This window comes from Dreissena polymorpha, chromosome 14 (assembly GCF_020536995.1).
Source record: "Dreissena polymorpha isolate Duluth1 chromosome 14, UMN_Dpol_1.0, whole genome shotgun sequence".
In the NCBI taxonomy this organism is placed as follows: domain Eukaryota; kingdom Metazoa; phylum Mollusca; class Bivalvia; order Myida; family Dreissenidae; genus Dreissena; species Dreissena polymorpha.
Genome location: NC_068368.1, coordinates 71,159,905 through 71,174,989, shown reverse-complemented (window position 1 = coordinate 71,174,989; position 15,085 = coordinate 71,159,905). Strand labels below are relative to the sequence as shown.

Here is a 15,085-nt window from a genome sequence, read left to right as displayed (position 1 = left end):
AATCTCTGTCGATTCGAAAATTGGTTCCCCTAAGTTGGTATGCATGTTCTAGGATTGTTTCTGTGTCATAAAAGTCACGAAATCGCACAATAATTGGGCGTTTGGGGTCATTTCTGTATTTCACTGGTGTGTTTCTGGTACTACCAAGACGGTGTGCTCTTTCTATGCACATTTCACTGGGGTCAATATATAGTTCGTTCTGTACAAATGTTTGAATAAGGGCCCTACAGGTGGTATGTTGCATGTTTTCTGAAATTCCCCAGAAAATCAAATTATTTCTTCTGCTTCGGGCTTCCAGGTCTATTGATTTATATGATAGCATCTGTAGTTTTCGAGTATGGATATCTATGTTTTGTTCATTTCGTTCTACACGACTGATTACTTGTTTGACTTGCTCTAAGCACTGGTTAGTGTTGCAGTTTTTAAAAATCATACATTTGATTTTTATTAGTGATTCTTTTACTATTTTGCATCTAAAATGTTTTATAGCAATAATGATTTTCTTCACTTTTTGAGGTATTATTCATTAATACTCGTATCAATATTTTACTACATAAAACATGTATGTAAACTCAGGTTAACCTACAACTCTCATTATCAGATTAGTTCTTGATAATTGCTTATCGATGGGGGATAATTGTTTATCAATGGGTATCTGACACTTCGGTATTGAATGGTCAGGTCCATGATTAAGTACAATTTCAGGTACCCTTAAAGTTTAAGAATTGTGACAGACCTGTTTATCAGGTTAACCGAGGATTCAGGTTAACCGAGGATTCAGGTTAACCTGAAAGTTCGGGTAGGGGTTTAAGTATATAAACCTGAAGTTATATTAAAAAGAGGAAAAAAAGGAAGGCTTTTGGATGTTTTTCAGGAGTTGTTGGGATGTATCTAAACTTAAAATATTTTGTATGTGAGTTAAATGTCAAATGTTTGACTTTTGTTGGAAAATGCTAAAATAATACGTGTATATAATGTAAATAAACTGTAGTGGTAGAAACAAATGACTTATTTAATTTCTACTAGCTCGGCTAGTGAACAAGTAACATGGAAATTTGTCCAAATGGACTGGTGGCAGCATCCGTAAATAAGACCACAGGTTCTTGACTAAATTAAAATTTAGTTGAGATAATTTGCGCAAGGTTTAACTTTGATTGCTACCATCGAAGTTCTAATTTTGCGACACTGGTGCCAAGCGGTGGGATATGTACTTTAACACGTGCGTTTGTGTTAGAATTCAGAAAATTAATGGAACAACTTACTGAACAAGAAGCTTCGTTCCGTCAGATTGGCCTTGAATTTCGAAACTTGTGCGATCATCTTCGGGAAGAATTGGATGAATTTACAAATGTTGTACGTGCCATAATTATAAAAAGAAATGATAAAATTACAGACCTAGAAAGGGAAATTAGTCAACTTAAAGATGCTCTCATGAAAGTAACACCCAAGGGTCGTGTGGGACAATCAAAATCCGATTAAATTTTGTTAAATATCACTATTAACAATGGATAATAACAAAGCGAAAGTGACTTTTGCTAAAATTTACAAGAGGTGTCCTCCTCCTGAAAGGAAAGTTACATCTTTTGCTGAAATATACAAAAGACATCCGCCTCCAAATACAATTTTAGTTAGAAGAGGCAAATCAATCCCAAGTTATTCAGATAGTGTTTTCAATGAGTTTGTTTATTATTATTTTACACCTATTAGTGAAGATCGGATGGCTAAATTGAAGACAGTGTACAAATCTGTAAAGTGGCTCTAGGGTTTATAGCATTTGCTTTGCTATAATTAACTGGATTATCTCTTATACATTCGTGCGCAGTGTTACAGTGTTGATTTAAAAAAAAAATAAATAAATTTAAAACAAAAATGCCGCCTAAAAAATCGCAAGGCATTGAGAACCAGGAGGGTCATCCAGTGGTCGGTGTGGATGAGGAAGAAGATTCACCTCTTGAAAGTGAATTACGAAATCAAATCAGTGAACTTAGACGCAAACTAGTAATCAGTGAAGAAGAAAGGGAGAAAAGTGTTAGCCAGGCAGTGCAAGAAAGGAATTGTTTATCACAAAGATATCAGGAACAAATTACCCAGTTGCATATGGAGCGGGAAGCCGAATTAAGAAATGTACATGTTACACGTGCAAATGAACTGTATAGAGATATTTCAAGTTTTCAAGACCAAAGGGTTTTTAAAAAGAACCCGGATATTCCTATGCCCAGGCAGATTTTGTATGATGGTAAAATTTCCTGGGAGAGTTTTGCCAAGCCGTTTAAGGCTCTTGCAGTGTCGTGCGGTTGGGATGACCAGGAATGTCACTTCCGCCTACAAAGCAGCCTTCGTGGCGAAGCTGCGGATTTTGCTTTCAACCAGACGTCAGCAGAATCACTGGAAACATATTCAAAGCTCATGAGTGCTTTGGAAACCCGCTTCAAGGAACATAGGACCAGTTCATCGTACTTGGCCGAGCTTGAAAATAGAAAATATCAGCCAAAGGAAAAATTGGCTGAATATGTGTCGGACATTCGAAGGCTTGTGATAAAGGGTTACCCAACTGCTGACGGGGGTAACCAGAGAAACCATCAATGTGAGGCATTTTATTAAAGGATTGCAGGACCAGCAGGCAACCCTTTTTATTGGGATGAAAGACCCCCAAAATATTGATGAGGCAAGAACAATACTTGAGACCTACAACAGTCTCAAGGAAGAGGTCAAAGGTGGAGTAAAAATACGTGCTGTTGAAACACCCAAACCAAAGAATGCACTTGAAGAATTTGTGACCGAGGGTCGGTTGCAGGCTTTTGGACGTGACATTAAAACCGGTCTAGGCAAAAAGATCGATCAGTTGGCGTCACAACTTAAACCGGCTGCTTCTCAGCAACCTCGCAAGGAGTTTGCTAGAACCCCGCAAGATATTGTTTGTTATAAATGTGGCTTCAATGGCCATATTTCTCGCGATTGCAGACGGAATAATGGCGGGAACTTTGGAAGCAAAAAGTTAAACTAGGAAGGACTGGTACAAACGGCCCTGTATTGGTCCAATCTAGCGAGAGACAAAAATATAAAATTGTGAAATGCAGAGGGATTAATTTAGGTACATCAATTTTGCTGAAAACATTACTCAGTGATATTACTTGTCATTTTGTTATTGACACAGGTGCCTGTGCAACAATAATTTCTACAGCACTTTTCAATAAAATTGCTGACAATTTAAGGCCGGAATTACAACCCGTGGATTCATCGATAAGGCTTGAAGTTGCGGATAATGGACTTTTAAGTATAGAAGGTGTTGCTTGTGTTGACATTCAAATAGGTAAAGATGTGTTTCAGTGGAACGTCTTTGTGGCAAATATAAGAGAAGATGGACTACTGGGACTTGATTTCTTGCATAATTTCAATTATAACTTAAACAAGAATGGCCTGAAATTAAATGGCAAGAAATATGACACTGTTATTGAAAATGTACCTCTTAGAGCAGTCAGGATCACCTGCAACAAAGATATTGTTTTACCAGCAGAATCAGAGTGTTTAATCCCAGGAATTAAATCAAATGGTGGTGTATTTAATACAAAATTTGGTCAATTTATGAAAAATTCACTACCAAATAGAGGTATTGGTGAGGGACTTTTAATTGGAAATACTGTCTTCAATGCCGAAAATGTGAACAATGGTGATTCAATACCGATTAGGATAATTAATACATCACCAGAAAGTGTCACCATTAAGGAAGGTTCTACTCTTGGTTATGCCGAGGATTTACAAGAAAGTGATTTAGAAAACTCTCAAGTTGAAAGTGACAATCTTTCACATGGATTAAACCAACCGTGCAGTGATAGTTCTGACATAGAGAAAGTTCTTTCCAAGTTGTGCAAACCTTTACAAGATTTGTACAAACGTTCAAGCGCAGAACTTTCTGATAATCAAAGGATTTTACTTGTGAATCTATTGGATGAATTTAAACCTATATTTTCAATTGGTCCTAGTGATTTAGGGCGTACCAGTGTTGTAAAACATACCATAAATGTTGGAAATCATAGACCAATTAAAGTACCCCCACGGCGGGTACCCAAGGCATTTGAAGGCGAAGAAGAAAAGATTATTCAGCAACAACTTGAAGCAGGAGTTATACGGGAGAGTAATAGCCCTTGGTCTTTCCCAATGTGTTTTGTCAAAAAGCGGGGAGGCGGTACTCGTGCTTGTATTGACTATAGACTTTTAAATAACATTACAGTCAAAGATTCATACCCGCTACCCAAAATTGACCAGTGTTTGGACAGTTTGGATGAAGCTGTCTATTTTAGTACTTGTGATCTTGCTTCAGGATTTTGGCAAATAGAGGTAGAGGAAAAAGACAGAGCCAAGACAGCGTTCTGTACTAGTAGAAATGGACTTTTCGAATATGTGACATTACCTATGGGACTGTCAAATTCGCCTGCGACATTTCAGCGTTGTATGGAATTAATATTCCGTGGCATTCAATGGAAGTCTTTATTAATATATTTAGATGACCTTATTACTTTTGGAAAAGATTTCACAGAACAGTTACAACGTTTGCGTGAAATGTTTCAACGTTTAATGAACGCTGGATTAAAACTGAAACCTGAGAAATGTGAACTGTTTCAAACCTCTGTTAAATTTCTTGGATTTACAGTTTGCAAGGAAGGAGTTAAACCAAATGATGATAAAATTGAATGTATTAAAAGTTGGCCGGTGCCAAAGAACTTAACTGAAGTTAGAAGTTTTGTTCAATTTTGTTCGTATTATAGAAGATTTATCAGGTCATTTTCTACTAGAGCTGCACCATTGAATGGACTGATGAGGGCCGGTCAGAAATTTCATTGGGATTCGGAGCAACAGGCGTCATTTGAAGATTTAAAGTCTGCATTTGTAAGTGGAAACATCTTAGTTTATCCAAAGGATGAAGGAATGTTTATTTTGGATGTTGATGCGAGTGATACTGGAGTTGGTGGTTGCTTGTCCCAGATGCAGTATTGTGACAAAGCAGGATGTGAAATAGAGAAACCTGTATTCTTCGCCAGCAAATCTCTTACAAAGGCGCAGAGATCATACTGTGTTACTCGTCGGGAATTGCTAGGAATGGTTACCTTCATGCACAAATATAGACATTACTTACTGGGACGCGAGTTCTTAGTGAGGACAGATCATTCTTCGTTACGATGGATTATGTCATTCAAATCTCCCACAGATCAAATGGCGAGATGGATAGAGATTATGGCACAATTCAATTTTAAAATTGAACACCGGAAGGGTACCAAACACGTGAATTGTGATAGCTTATCTAGAATACCGTGTGATCCAAAGGAGTGTGACTGTTATGACGCAAATTCCATACTGGAGAATTTACCGTGTAAAGGCTGCAAAATCTGCTTAAAGCGTCATAATGAGTGGTCAGAATTTGCAAAAGTAGATGATGTGATACCTTTATTTACCAGGAACATTTCCGCTTCCAGGATAAATAATGGAAGTACAAGTTTTCATGCTGTGCGATCATTTCTCTACTATTGGAATATATTGGTTGTGTTTTTAGCCATAATAATCAGTAATGCAAAAAGTGCACTACACAAAGTTACTGGTAGTGTTTTGCGTCTCAGGATTCGAAACCGGGAACAGGGAAGTGAACATGGAGTATCTCCGAAAGGGGTGGAAGAGGAACCATTTGATTTGAAATCTAACGACGTTGATACTACCCTCAATGTCAGTGACCAGTTCAAATCCTCGCTCTTAGTTGACCATTCTCCGGAAAGTATCGCGAAATTACAAAGGAATGACCCAGACGTGGGTTACATTATCATCTGGTTGGAAAAAGGTGTTAAACCAACCAGGGATGTTATTGCTGGTGAATCACCGGTAGTGCGTAATTTATAGCTAAATTGGGACATATTACACTTAAGGAATGGTGTATTATTTCGAAAACACCCATATAAGGATAAGACAGTAAGAGAACAGTTAGTGATACCTTCATTACTAAAGAAGGATGTTTTGAAATCATGTCACAGTTTGAAGTTATCAGCTCATCTTGGAATAGATAAGACAGTTTTTAAAGTGAAGTCATCCTTTTATTGGTACAGAATGAAAGATGATATCAGGGATTTTATTCGCAATTGTACAGTTTGTGCAGCGAGAAAGAGACCAACGAAACCAGGTCGACACGGACTGCAGGAATATTCAGTCTCGTTTCCTTTAGACAGAGTGTGCACGGATATAATTGGTCCACTTCCTGTTACACAGCAGAACAATAGATTTATTCTCGTAGTGATGGATCAATTTACACGATTTGTGGAGTGTTATGCTATTCAAAATCAAACAGCAGAGACTGTTGCACGAAAAATTGTGTATGAATATTTCAGTAGATATGGAGTTAGTTTGGATATTCACAGTGACCAAGGATCTAATTATCAATCGAAATTATTTAGGGAAATGTGTAGGCTCCTTGAAATAAATCAAACAAGAACTAGTTCATACCATCCTTCTGGAAATGGGATGTCTGAAAGGTTTAATCAGTGCCTATATGACATGATTACGACATATATTGATGACAATCAAACAAACTGGGACGAAGACTTAGCTCTTGTGACATCGGCATATCGTTCTAGTGTTCATAGTTCAACAGGTTATAGTCCAAATTATCTGATGTTCGGAAGGGAGGTAACTTTGCCAATTCAACTTCAATACGGATGTTTCCCGAAATCACATAATTGTGAAAAAGAATCTGAATATGTGGAAAGTTTAAAAGCTAAACTAGAAAATAGCTATTCTTTAGCAAGACAATTCACTAAATCAACAATTAAAAGACAAAAACGGGATTATGACTCAAGATTAAATACAAATTCTTATAAAGTTGGAGACTTAGTGTACTGTTTAGATAAATCTAAAACAGTGGGGCGATCAAAGAAACTAGAACCAATAATATGGCAAGGGCCCTTAGTGATAACTAGAAAATTTGGGGACTTATTATTCGAGATTAGGTCAAATGTGCAGAAACCAAAAATTGTGCATCATGATAGACTGAAGCCATATAACAGTAATATAATACCAGACTGGGCATATGTGATGAAAATGAAATTAGGTCAAGGAACAGTATCACCTATCAAACAACAATTAGGTAGCTGTAAACAACAGAGCAATAACACGTGCAATACACCAAAGACTACTCAGTCACGGGTAGAAGATGATACTAAAAGTTCTGTTAGAAGAGGCGTGAGAAATCGAAAACAGACAGAATTTTATAGGGCTTGAAGAAATGACACTAATGGCAAAGGTGGTTCATTGATTCTCCAGAAAGATTCAATTACTATCCACTGTAACAGTGCATTAAAAAATGCTTGGATTAAGCTATTACATAAGGTACCCGAGGAATCAGGTTAACCTAGAATAAAGGTTACTGCTAAGGTACCATGACTCCTTCTGATGTCAAGAAACGGAATGCATAAAAGATTAACCATGACTAATATTTTTATGGACCTTCAGGTTTACTCTTGTGTATATATTCAAGGAATAAGATTAGACTTTCATTCTTCAGTTAACTAACAGCACTCATACGTATACTTTATCAGAAACTTCTTAACAAAATTGTGAATTAAAACAAAAATAATGTCGGATTTATTGAAATGGAACAATGTAAAAATTGTAAAAAAATTATTCAGAACAGTACCAAAGTTGAGGAAACACTATTTGATTTATTTACCGTATTTCTTTGGATTTTATTGCTGTGTTACTTGTGAAGTAAAATTTGAAACAAAACTGAAACTTCTTCAACATTCATTTTCTGAAAGACATAACAGACAAGCAGTAGCTGCCAGTATTGACATAAAAATTAAAAGACAGAATTACTTTAATGAACAACACAATAAACATTTTGGAATAAACAGTGCACAATTTACTGAAAAAGAAATAAAATATTTAATTAATTCTCCCAGTGAAACAAACTTTGAGTGTATAGACATAGTTTCGAGCATAGAGGATAAGCTTAACATGGAACACCATCAAGGAAATCTAACTTCTACTATCACAGAAGATAAACGGAAGGTAAAGGTTCAAGTTGAACTAACGCCGATATCGCCATCGCCATCGCCAGAGAACGTCGATTCTCATCATGAAAATAACTTGCTGGAAAGCATATGCTCAGAAAATGACACATCCATTACTACAGGTACTTCGCCGTATAACGCTGGATTGTATACATCCGCATTACCATACATGACGTGGAACACTGGAGGTCAACTCACGGCATCGCCATACCTTTTATCCAGCCAATCCACTAGTCTGTCTACGTGTACTAGTGTTCCAGCCCCGCCAAACTTACGTAGGCGTGCCAATACACCTCTGCAAGCTGAAAAAGTGGAGGGTTGCTGTTGCGCAAAAATACAAAAATTAGAAAAGACCATTACGGACACTACGAATAAATTAGAAACATTGATTAAGGACAGAAATGATGAAATTCTGGACGCAATGACAAAAACACTCCAATATCAACAAGAACTTTTTAACACATATCTAAACTCAAAAAAAGAAGACGAAACCTTAAAGAACTTTCTAATAAACATGGCAGAAACCACCATGAAAACTTTTAAAAAATGATTCAATTTCGCCTGTGTATCAGGTCCGCATCTGCCGCCCAGACGAGGCAGTCGCGGGTAAGTCGCCCCTGGAGGGTCCATCATGGTCAGGCCACATTGTTGACCATGAGTGGGTAGGCATGATGGACGAATTCCCACCGTGATGTCCGGGTAGAGCGACGCGACGTGCCAATGATAAACAATTTAATTTGTTTAATTTGGATTCATTTGTGTGTGTGTGTGTTTATTTGTAAATAATGTACATCATTTTTTTTTTCATTCAATGTGTGACTGGACTTAATATTCACTGCGAATTGGATTTACTTTTGTGACTGGATTTAATTTCATTCAAATAAACAATAAATGCTTTTCTGATTCATTCACCAATTATGATAAAATTGTGATTCTAACTACAATAATCTTTTAATATGTTGTATGTGAAAAGAGACATTAAGCACACAACTGTTATTTGCATTAATTTGTAAATATATGATTTCTTATGTTTTAGAACCGTTTTCAAAAATGATGATAGTATAAATATGTACTTTGTATATAAATCTCATGTATTCATTTTTCAATTTTTGAAAAAAAAATCAGTATTTCATATATATATATTGAGGCTGTCTTCATTATCTTATTGTTTTTTTCCCTCTTTAAATTAGAGGGGAATGTCATTGATTTATTTGGATTTTTAATAATATTTTTTTTTTTCCGCTGATTTGACACCAGGGGGTGTCAAGCTGAGGGGGGAGTAGTGTTGCAGTTTTTAAAAATCATACATTTGATTTTTATTAGTGATTCTTTTACTATTTTGCATCTAAAATGTTTTATAGCAATAATGATTTTCTTCACTTTTTGAGGTATTATTCATTAATACTCGTATCAATATTTTACTACATAAAACATGTATGTAAACTCAGGTTAACCTACAACTCTCATTATCAGATTAGTTCTTGATAATTGCTTATCGATGGGGGATAATTGTTTATCAATGGGTATCTGACACTTCGGTATTGAATGGTCAGGTCCATGATTAAGTACAATTTCAGGTACCCTTAAAGTTTAAGAATTGTGACAGACCTGTTTATCAGGTTAACCGAGGATTCAGGTTAACCGAGGATTCAGGTTAACCTGAAAGTTCGGGTAGGGGTTTAAGTATATAAACCTGAAGTTATATTAAAAAGAGGAAAAAAAGGAAGGCTTTTGGATGTTTTTCAGGAGTTGTTGGGATGTATCTAAACTTAAAATATTTTGTATGTGAGTTAAATGTCAAATGTTTGACTTTTGTTGGAAAATGCTAAAATAATACGTGTATATAATGTAAATAAACTGTAGTGGTAGAAACAAATGACTTATTTAATTTCTACTAGCTCGGCTAGTGAACAAGTAACATGGAAATTTGTCCAAATGGACTGGTGGCAGCATCCGTAAATAAGACCACAGGTTCTTGACTAAATTAAAATTTAGTTGAGATAATTTGCGCAAGGTTTAACTTTGATTGCTACCATCGAAGTTCTAATTTTGCGACATTATTTATAGATTGAGTGTTGTCAATTTTTTCGAAGTTCCGATTAATTGCTTCGGATAAACACAATAGTTTTTCGTCGGTAGTAAGGTTAACAAAGCGTTGGGTTTGTGTTTCGCAATCGCGCTCATCTCCCGTGCTCCCATCGCTACATACTTTTTTCCGTTTGTAGTCACGATCTTCCTGTCCATTTCCCCGCCCACTGGGTATAACAAACCGGTTTTGCGTTGGTACTGCGAAAGTTGTTTTCTCCGCGTCTATGGATCTGAATCGCGCATCCCACGCCAGGTCGCTGCTGTCCCCTGTTGCCATGACCTAATCGACACTTTTAACCTTACCGATATACTCTTTTGACGCAGAATTTAATTAAATTTTCTTCATCGGTTTGAAATCGAACTTCCACCATTGACCGGATGTGACGCATACGTGTATGCATTTTCTAATCTTAGGTCTGGACAGTATATTTAATGCAGTTGTGATTATTGTCACTGAATTTTATTCGGAACAAAACAAGTATCCAAACGTATGTCACAGCATGAAATGACATGAGATACACACACAATTTGATATTTTTCCTGTCTTAAACTAAACTAAGGCACACTTTTATAGTGGTACATGAATCCCCATGCTAATAAATTTGAACATGATTTTAAACATTCGAGCATTTACTCTATTTGATTTTCGCGCAACGCGAGTCCGGAAATGACAACACAATTACTGATTTTGGAATAGACCTGCACAACAACTGCACGAGTACACATGCCAATGAATATTCATATAAACTGCATTATTATATTATCTATTTCGATTCACGATCGACACCAAGATTCTTTTAACGGACGGGGGAGTGGACGGACAATGTACGCTGCACCTATCGCTGCAGTTCTGACCGTTATGTGTATCATTGCATTCTGTGTACATGAAAAATACAACGCTTTGGTGTAATCTGACAATGCAAAAATAAAAATGATAATATTATGATTTCCGATTTCCAAAAAGATATAACCAATAACAAACTGATAATCACTATGACGAACCTTGTGTACAGTTACTTCCCATCCAACCAGGTTTACATCCTTCCGGACAATGGCCATCAATCTTGTTACAGGCTGATCCCTTGCACTGGCCGCAGTCATATTGACATCCCGATCCAAACTTACCGTTAGTACATTCTATAAATTGATAGTTAGCAAATAATGGATTTATTAATGTGGGCATTTGAGCTAAGTATATGGAGCAATAAAATTTAATCAATATACGTGTATGCATTTTCTAATCTTAGGTCAAGCGGAAGACTGTTTTGTAACTTATATTTAGAAAAAAGATCTGATTTGTTTTCATTTATTTTTTTAAACACTTATGAACGACAATAAAGCAAGCTTGTGTATTGTGTACCTTCAGTACAAAGCGACCCCTGCCAGCCTGCTTTACAGGAACATGTTCCATTTACTTTGTTACATACATTTGCACAATTCAAACTGCATGTTTCCCGACATTGATGTCCATATCTGTTGTCGTTGCACTCTGTTGTGATAAAGGCACTTATTGTTATGTCGTGGTGCAAACGTCTGGACAGTATATTTAATGCAGTTATGATTATTGTCACTGAATTTTATTCGGAACAAAACAAGTATCCAAACGTATGTCATAGCATGACATGACATGAGATACACACACAATTTGATATTTTTCCTGTCTTAAACTAAACTAAGGCACACTTTTATAGTGGTACATGAATCCCCATGCTAATAAATTTGAACATGATTTTAAACAATCGAGCATTTACTCTATTTGATTTTCGCGCAACGCGAGTCCGGAAATGACAACACAATTACTGATTTTGGAATAGACCTGCACAACAACTGCACGAGTACACATGGCCATGAATATTCATATAAACTGCATCATTATATTATCTATTTCGATTCACGATCGACACCAAGATTCTTTGAACGGACGGGGGAGTGGACGGACAATGAAACATGAATACACGCCCACCTCTTCCATACTAATTGAAGTTAACAATTAATCAAAACGAATGAATCAATGTGCATTTCTTCTCATTTTTGACGATGCTGCTTTCAGCAGCGAGTCAAGGTTAACATACCATGAAAAAATTCTTCACAATAGCAAGCTATGTTAAAGACCGAGCCAGTCCGATTGAGATAGCGCAGTTTTTCTAATCGGCATACTTCGCTAATTAGCATTGATAACATCTCCGGCAAATACTGAAAAGCGGACCAGTCTGCGGACGATTTAGATTATGATTTATAATCTATATCGTCCTCAGATTGGTCCGCGTTTTAGTGCGACCCACATTCTCCAGCAGAGTTGTCGTTCGTGTCGACAACAATGGCCGCGTCCATGAGAGAATGTTAAATTTCGTTTCAAAACTTTCTTACAGCGTACATCGGCTTTTTTGGCTATTTAGAAACTGTCATTTAGGATATATGAGTTATTTATTAACTAAATCTCCGCTTATGTCAACAATGGATTGAATTCGAAGGATATATTCGATGTGAATGCAGAACTTAATTTTGGATCTGAAAGCTTGACAGCTGGCCACAGCAACATTGACATATCACATGGGATTTGCATATCACCAACTTCGACACCAAGCTGTCCTGAAAACATTGATTACAAAGTCTTTACTTTGTTCAAATTACTGGTTTGTATTATTTCTTCTTACTATTTTAGTATTTGATATCATTTTAAAGTCAAATGAACTGTGTCACAGTAAAAAAGACATTTAGGTGAGTGTGGCCAGTTTGGATCTAGATCAGCCTGCAGTCGCTTGAAAGTTGTTTGCTTAAAAGCGGTTTTCTGACAATAACAAATAGTTTAAATTGATACTGATTAGACTGTCCTTTCCTTGTTAGCTGGCTCAATAATTTAGTTGTGACATTTATCAAATGATTTTATTTCAAACATTAATCAAGTGGTTTTTTTCTGGTCCCTCGGGATCAATGACTCCAGCACTTTCGTACTGAGAAGTGAATACTGCTTAAGGCGATGCCCGGGGGCGTGAGAGATGTTGCATCTTCCATAATATCTCATGAACTGACTCAATAATACCGAGTTTGCAATAACTGATTAAATTTTCGGTTTGGTTGCTCTGACGAGGGATCGAAAATTTTCACATATCTTCCTAAAAGCCTATTGGTAGAGTGTCGTCTTTGATTGCAGAGGGTTGTGCTGCGGTTTGATCCCCCAGAAGTGACATTTAAAACAAGCCAACTTTGTTATCTAAAAAACTGCTCAACCTGATATACTTAGATAATGTGAATTTTCTCTCACAATGATGGTCATCAGTTATATTATATAAAAACTCAAAGCAGTAGTAAACAATGGGACAATAATTAATGAATGCATCTTTCATTTGTCTTTGACACTTTGAGTTTTACATGGCCTAGATTGAAATATGTGACTTGAATTTACCAGCAATCTTGTGACAGAGCTAAAGTGTAAATGTACCATTGAAGATCCCCTAAATCCAGATTTGCTTCGCCTATTATAGAAGTGTGGAAAGTTTTAAGGTTGTGACAAGTAAGCAAAAATGGGTCATTACCGAGAGATGATCTATGACTGTTTCATTACATAGTTCAATAAAAATTAATTTCAGATGACTGGTAACAGTTTAATGTTAACCCTTACGAAACTTTAGGCCCTGCGGCAACTATTAGCGGCTCAGTTGCCGCAATGTTTCGGCTCAGTAGCCGCTACTAGTTGCGGCTTTGACGTTTGTAGCCGCATGTTCGTTTTTCGTATGAAATGCGCTTTCTGGCTACTAGTTGCGTCTCGGTTGCCGCAACTAGTTCTGGCTATGTTGCGGCTGCTAGTTCTTGCTCTGCTCTGGCTACTAATTGCGGCTCGGTGGCCGCTACTAGTTGCCGCTTTGTAGCCGCAAGGTTGTTTTTCGTATGCAAATGCGCTTTCTGGCTACTAGTTGCGGCTCGGTTGCCGCTGCTAGTTTTGGCTCTGCTCTAGCCGAAAGATTTATGAAATACATATGTAAATCGTCTGCTGTTCCAGAGTGAAATGATTGCAATCCTTGACAGCCATAAACATATATGAACCTACAATACCATATTATACATTGCAAACCAATGCATTTTCTACTAAAAAAATTCCTAAAAGTCTATAGTTATAAAGTGTTTATTATTTGAAGTAAAATGTAATTGGATTTAGTTTTGATTAGTTTATTAACTTTACAATAACATGCTGTCTGAAAGTTTTTCATGATTTAGGACAAATGTTCAGAAAAAAAATGACCATTTAGGACACCTGTCCTGAGGAAAGTGGGGCCAATCGGAAAAATTGCAACATTATTTTTATTTTTTTTATCAGAAACTCTCCTAGAAATAATTTATATGGATTGCTTTTGTCTTTTATGTTGACTTGACAAATGGCCAGCCCAACAGCTAAAATTAAAACATAATGACAACCTTTTGAAATAATCCAGAGATAAAATTAATCTTGCTCTGATACATGTAATTTTACTGCTTTTGTTTAAAAGCAACAACAATTGAAATGTAAAAATAAATTATCTTATAATAAGTATAGATACAAACCTTCAACACATGAATTAAAACATGATTTTTATTCAAAACCTTTGTTTTTAGCCTTATCAAATGTTAAAGAAAAATTTCAGTGTTAAAACTTTACATCCTTTTTTGGGTATGAATAATCATATTTAATATTTCAATAATTCAGGTTTTTATTTCCAAATCCATGCTTTTTCATTAATATACACCACTTGAAACTGTATTAACCACCACAGCTTACTTACAATGACTAACTCTTTCCCAGTAACTTCTTTTTGTTTGTCAGATTCTTCAGCTATTTTGATTTTTGTCTGATGACATAACCAGTGATGTCATGACATCATACAAAATATGATGTCATTCTACAATTGTGTCTACCTTCTGGCTACTAAGACGCACTAGTGGCTACTATAAGACTTTTGTGTTTTCAAGATTAATATTAA

General features: G+C 36.3%; 1 protein-coding gene across 2 annotated transcripts in view; it reads right to left on the bottom strand.

Moving 5' to 3' along the window:
- Positions 1 to 11,732, bottom strand: part of LOC127858374 (receptor-type tyrosine-protein phosphatase kappa-like) — a 29,664-nt gene extending 17,932 nt beyond the window's left edge. The window contains exons 1-2 of one of the 2 annotated variants that reach the window (XM_052395464.1): positions 11,494 to 11,732; positions 11,136 to 11,270 (exon numbers count right to left, since the gene is read on the bottom strand). In XM_052395464.1, coding sequence (XP_052251424.1) covers positions 11,136 to 11,157 — 22 coding nt within the window. In that variant the 5' untranslated portion in view covers positions 11,158 to 11,270; positions 11,494 to 11,732. The remainder of the gene's footprint in view (positions 1 to 11,135; positions 11,271 to 11,493) is intronic. The other variant, XM_052395465.1, reaches the window with a different exon arrangement.
- Between the last annotated feature and the right edge of the window lie 3,353 nt (positions 11,733 to 15,085).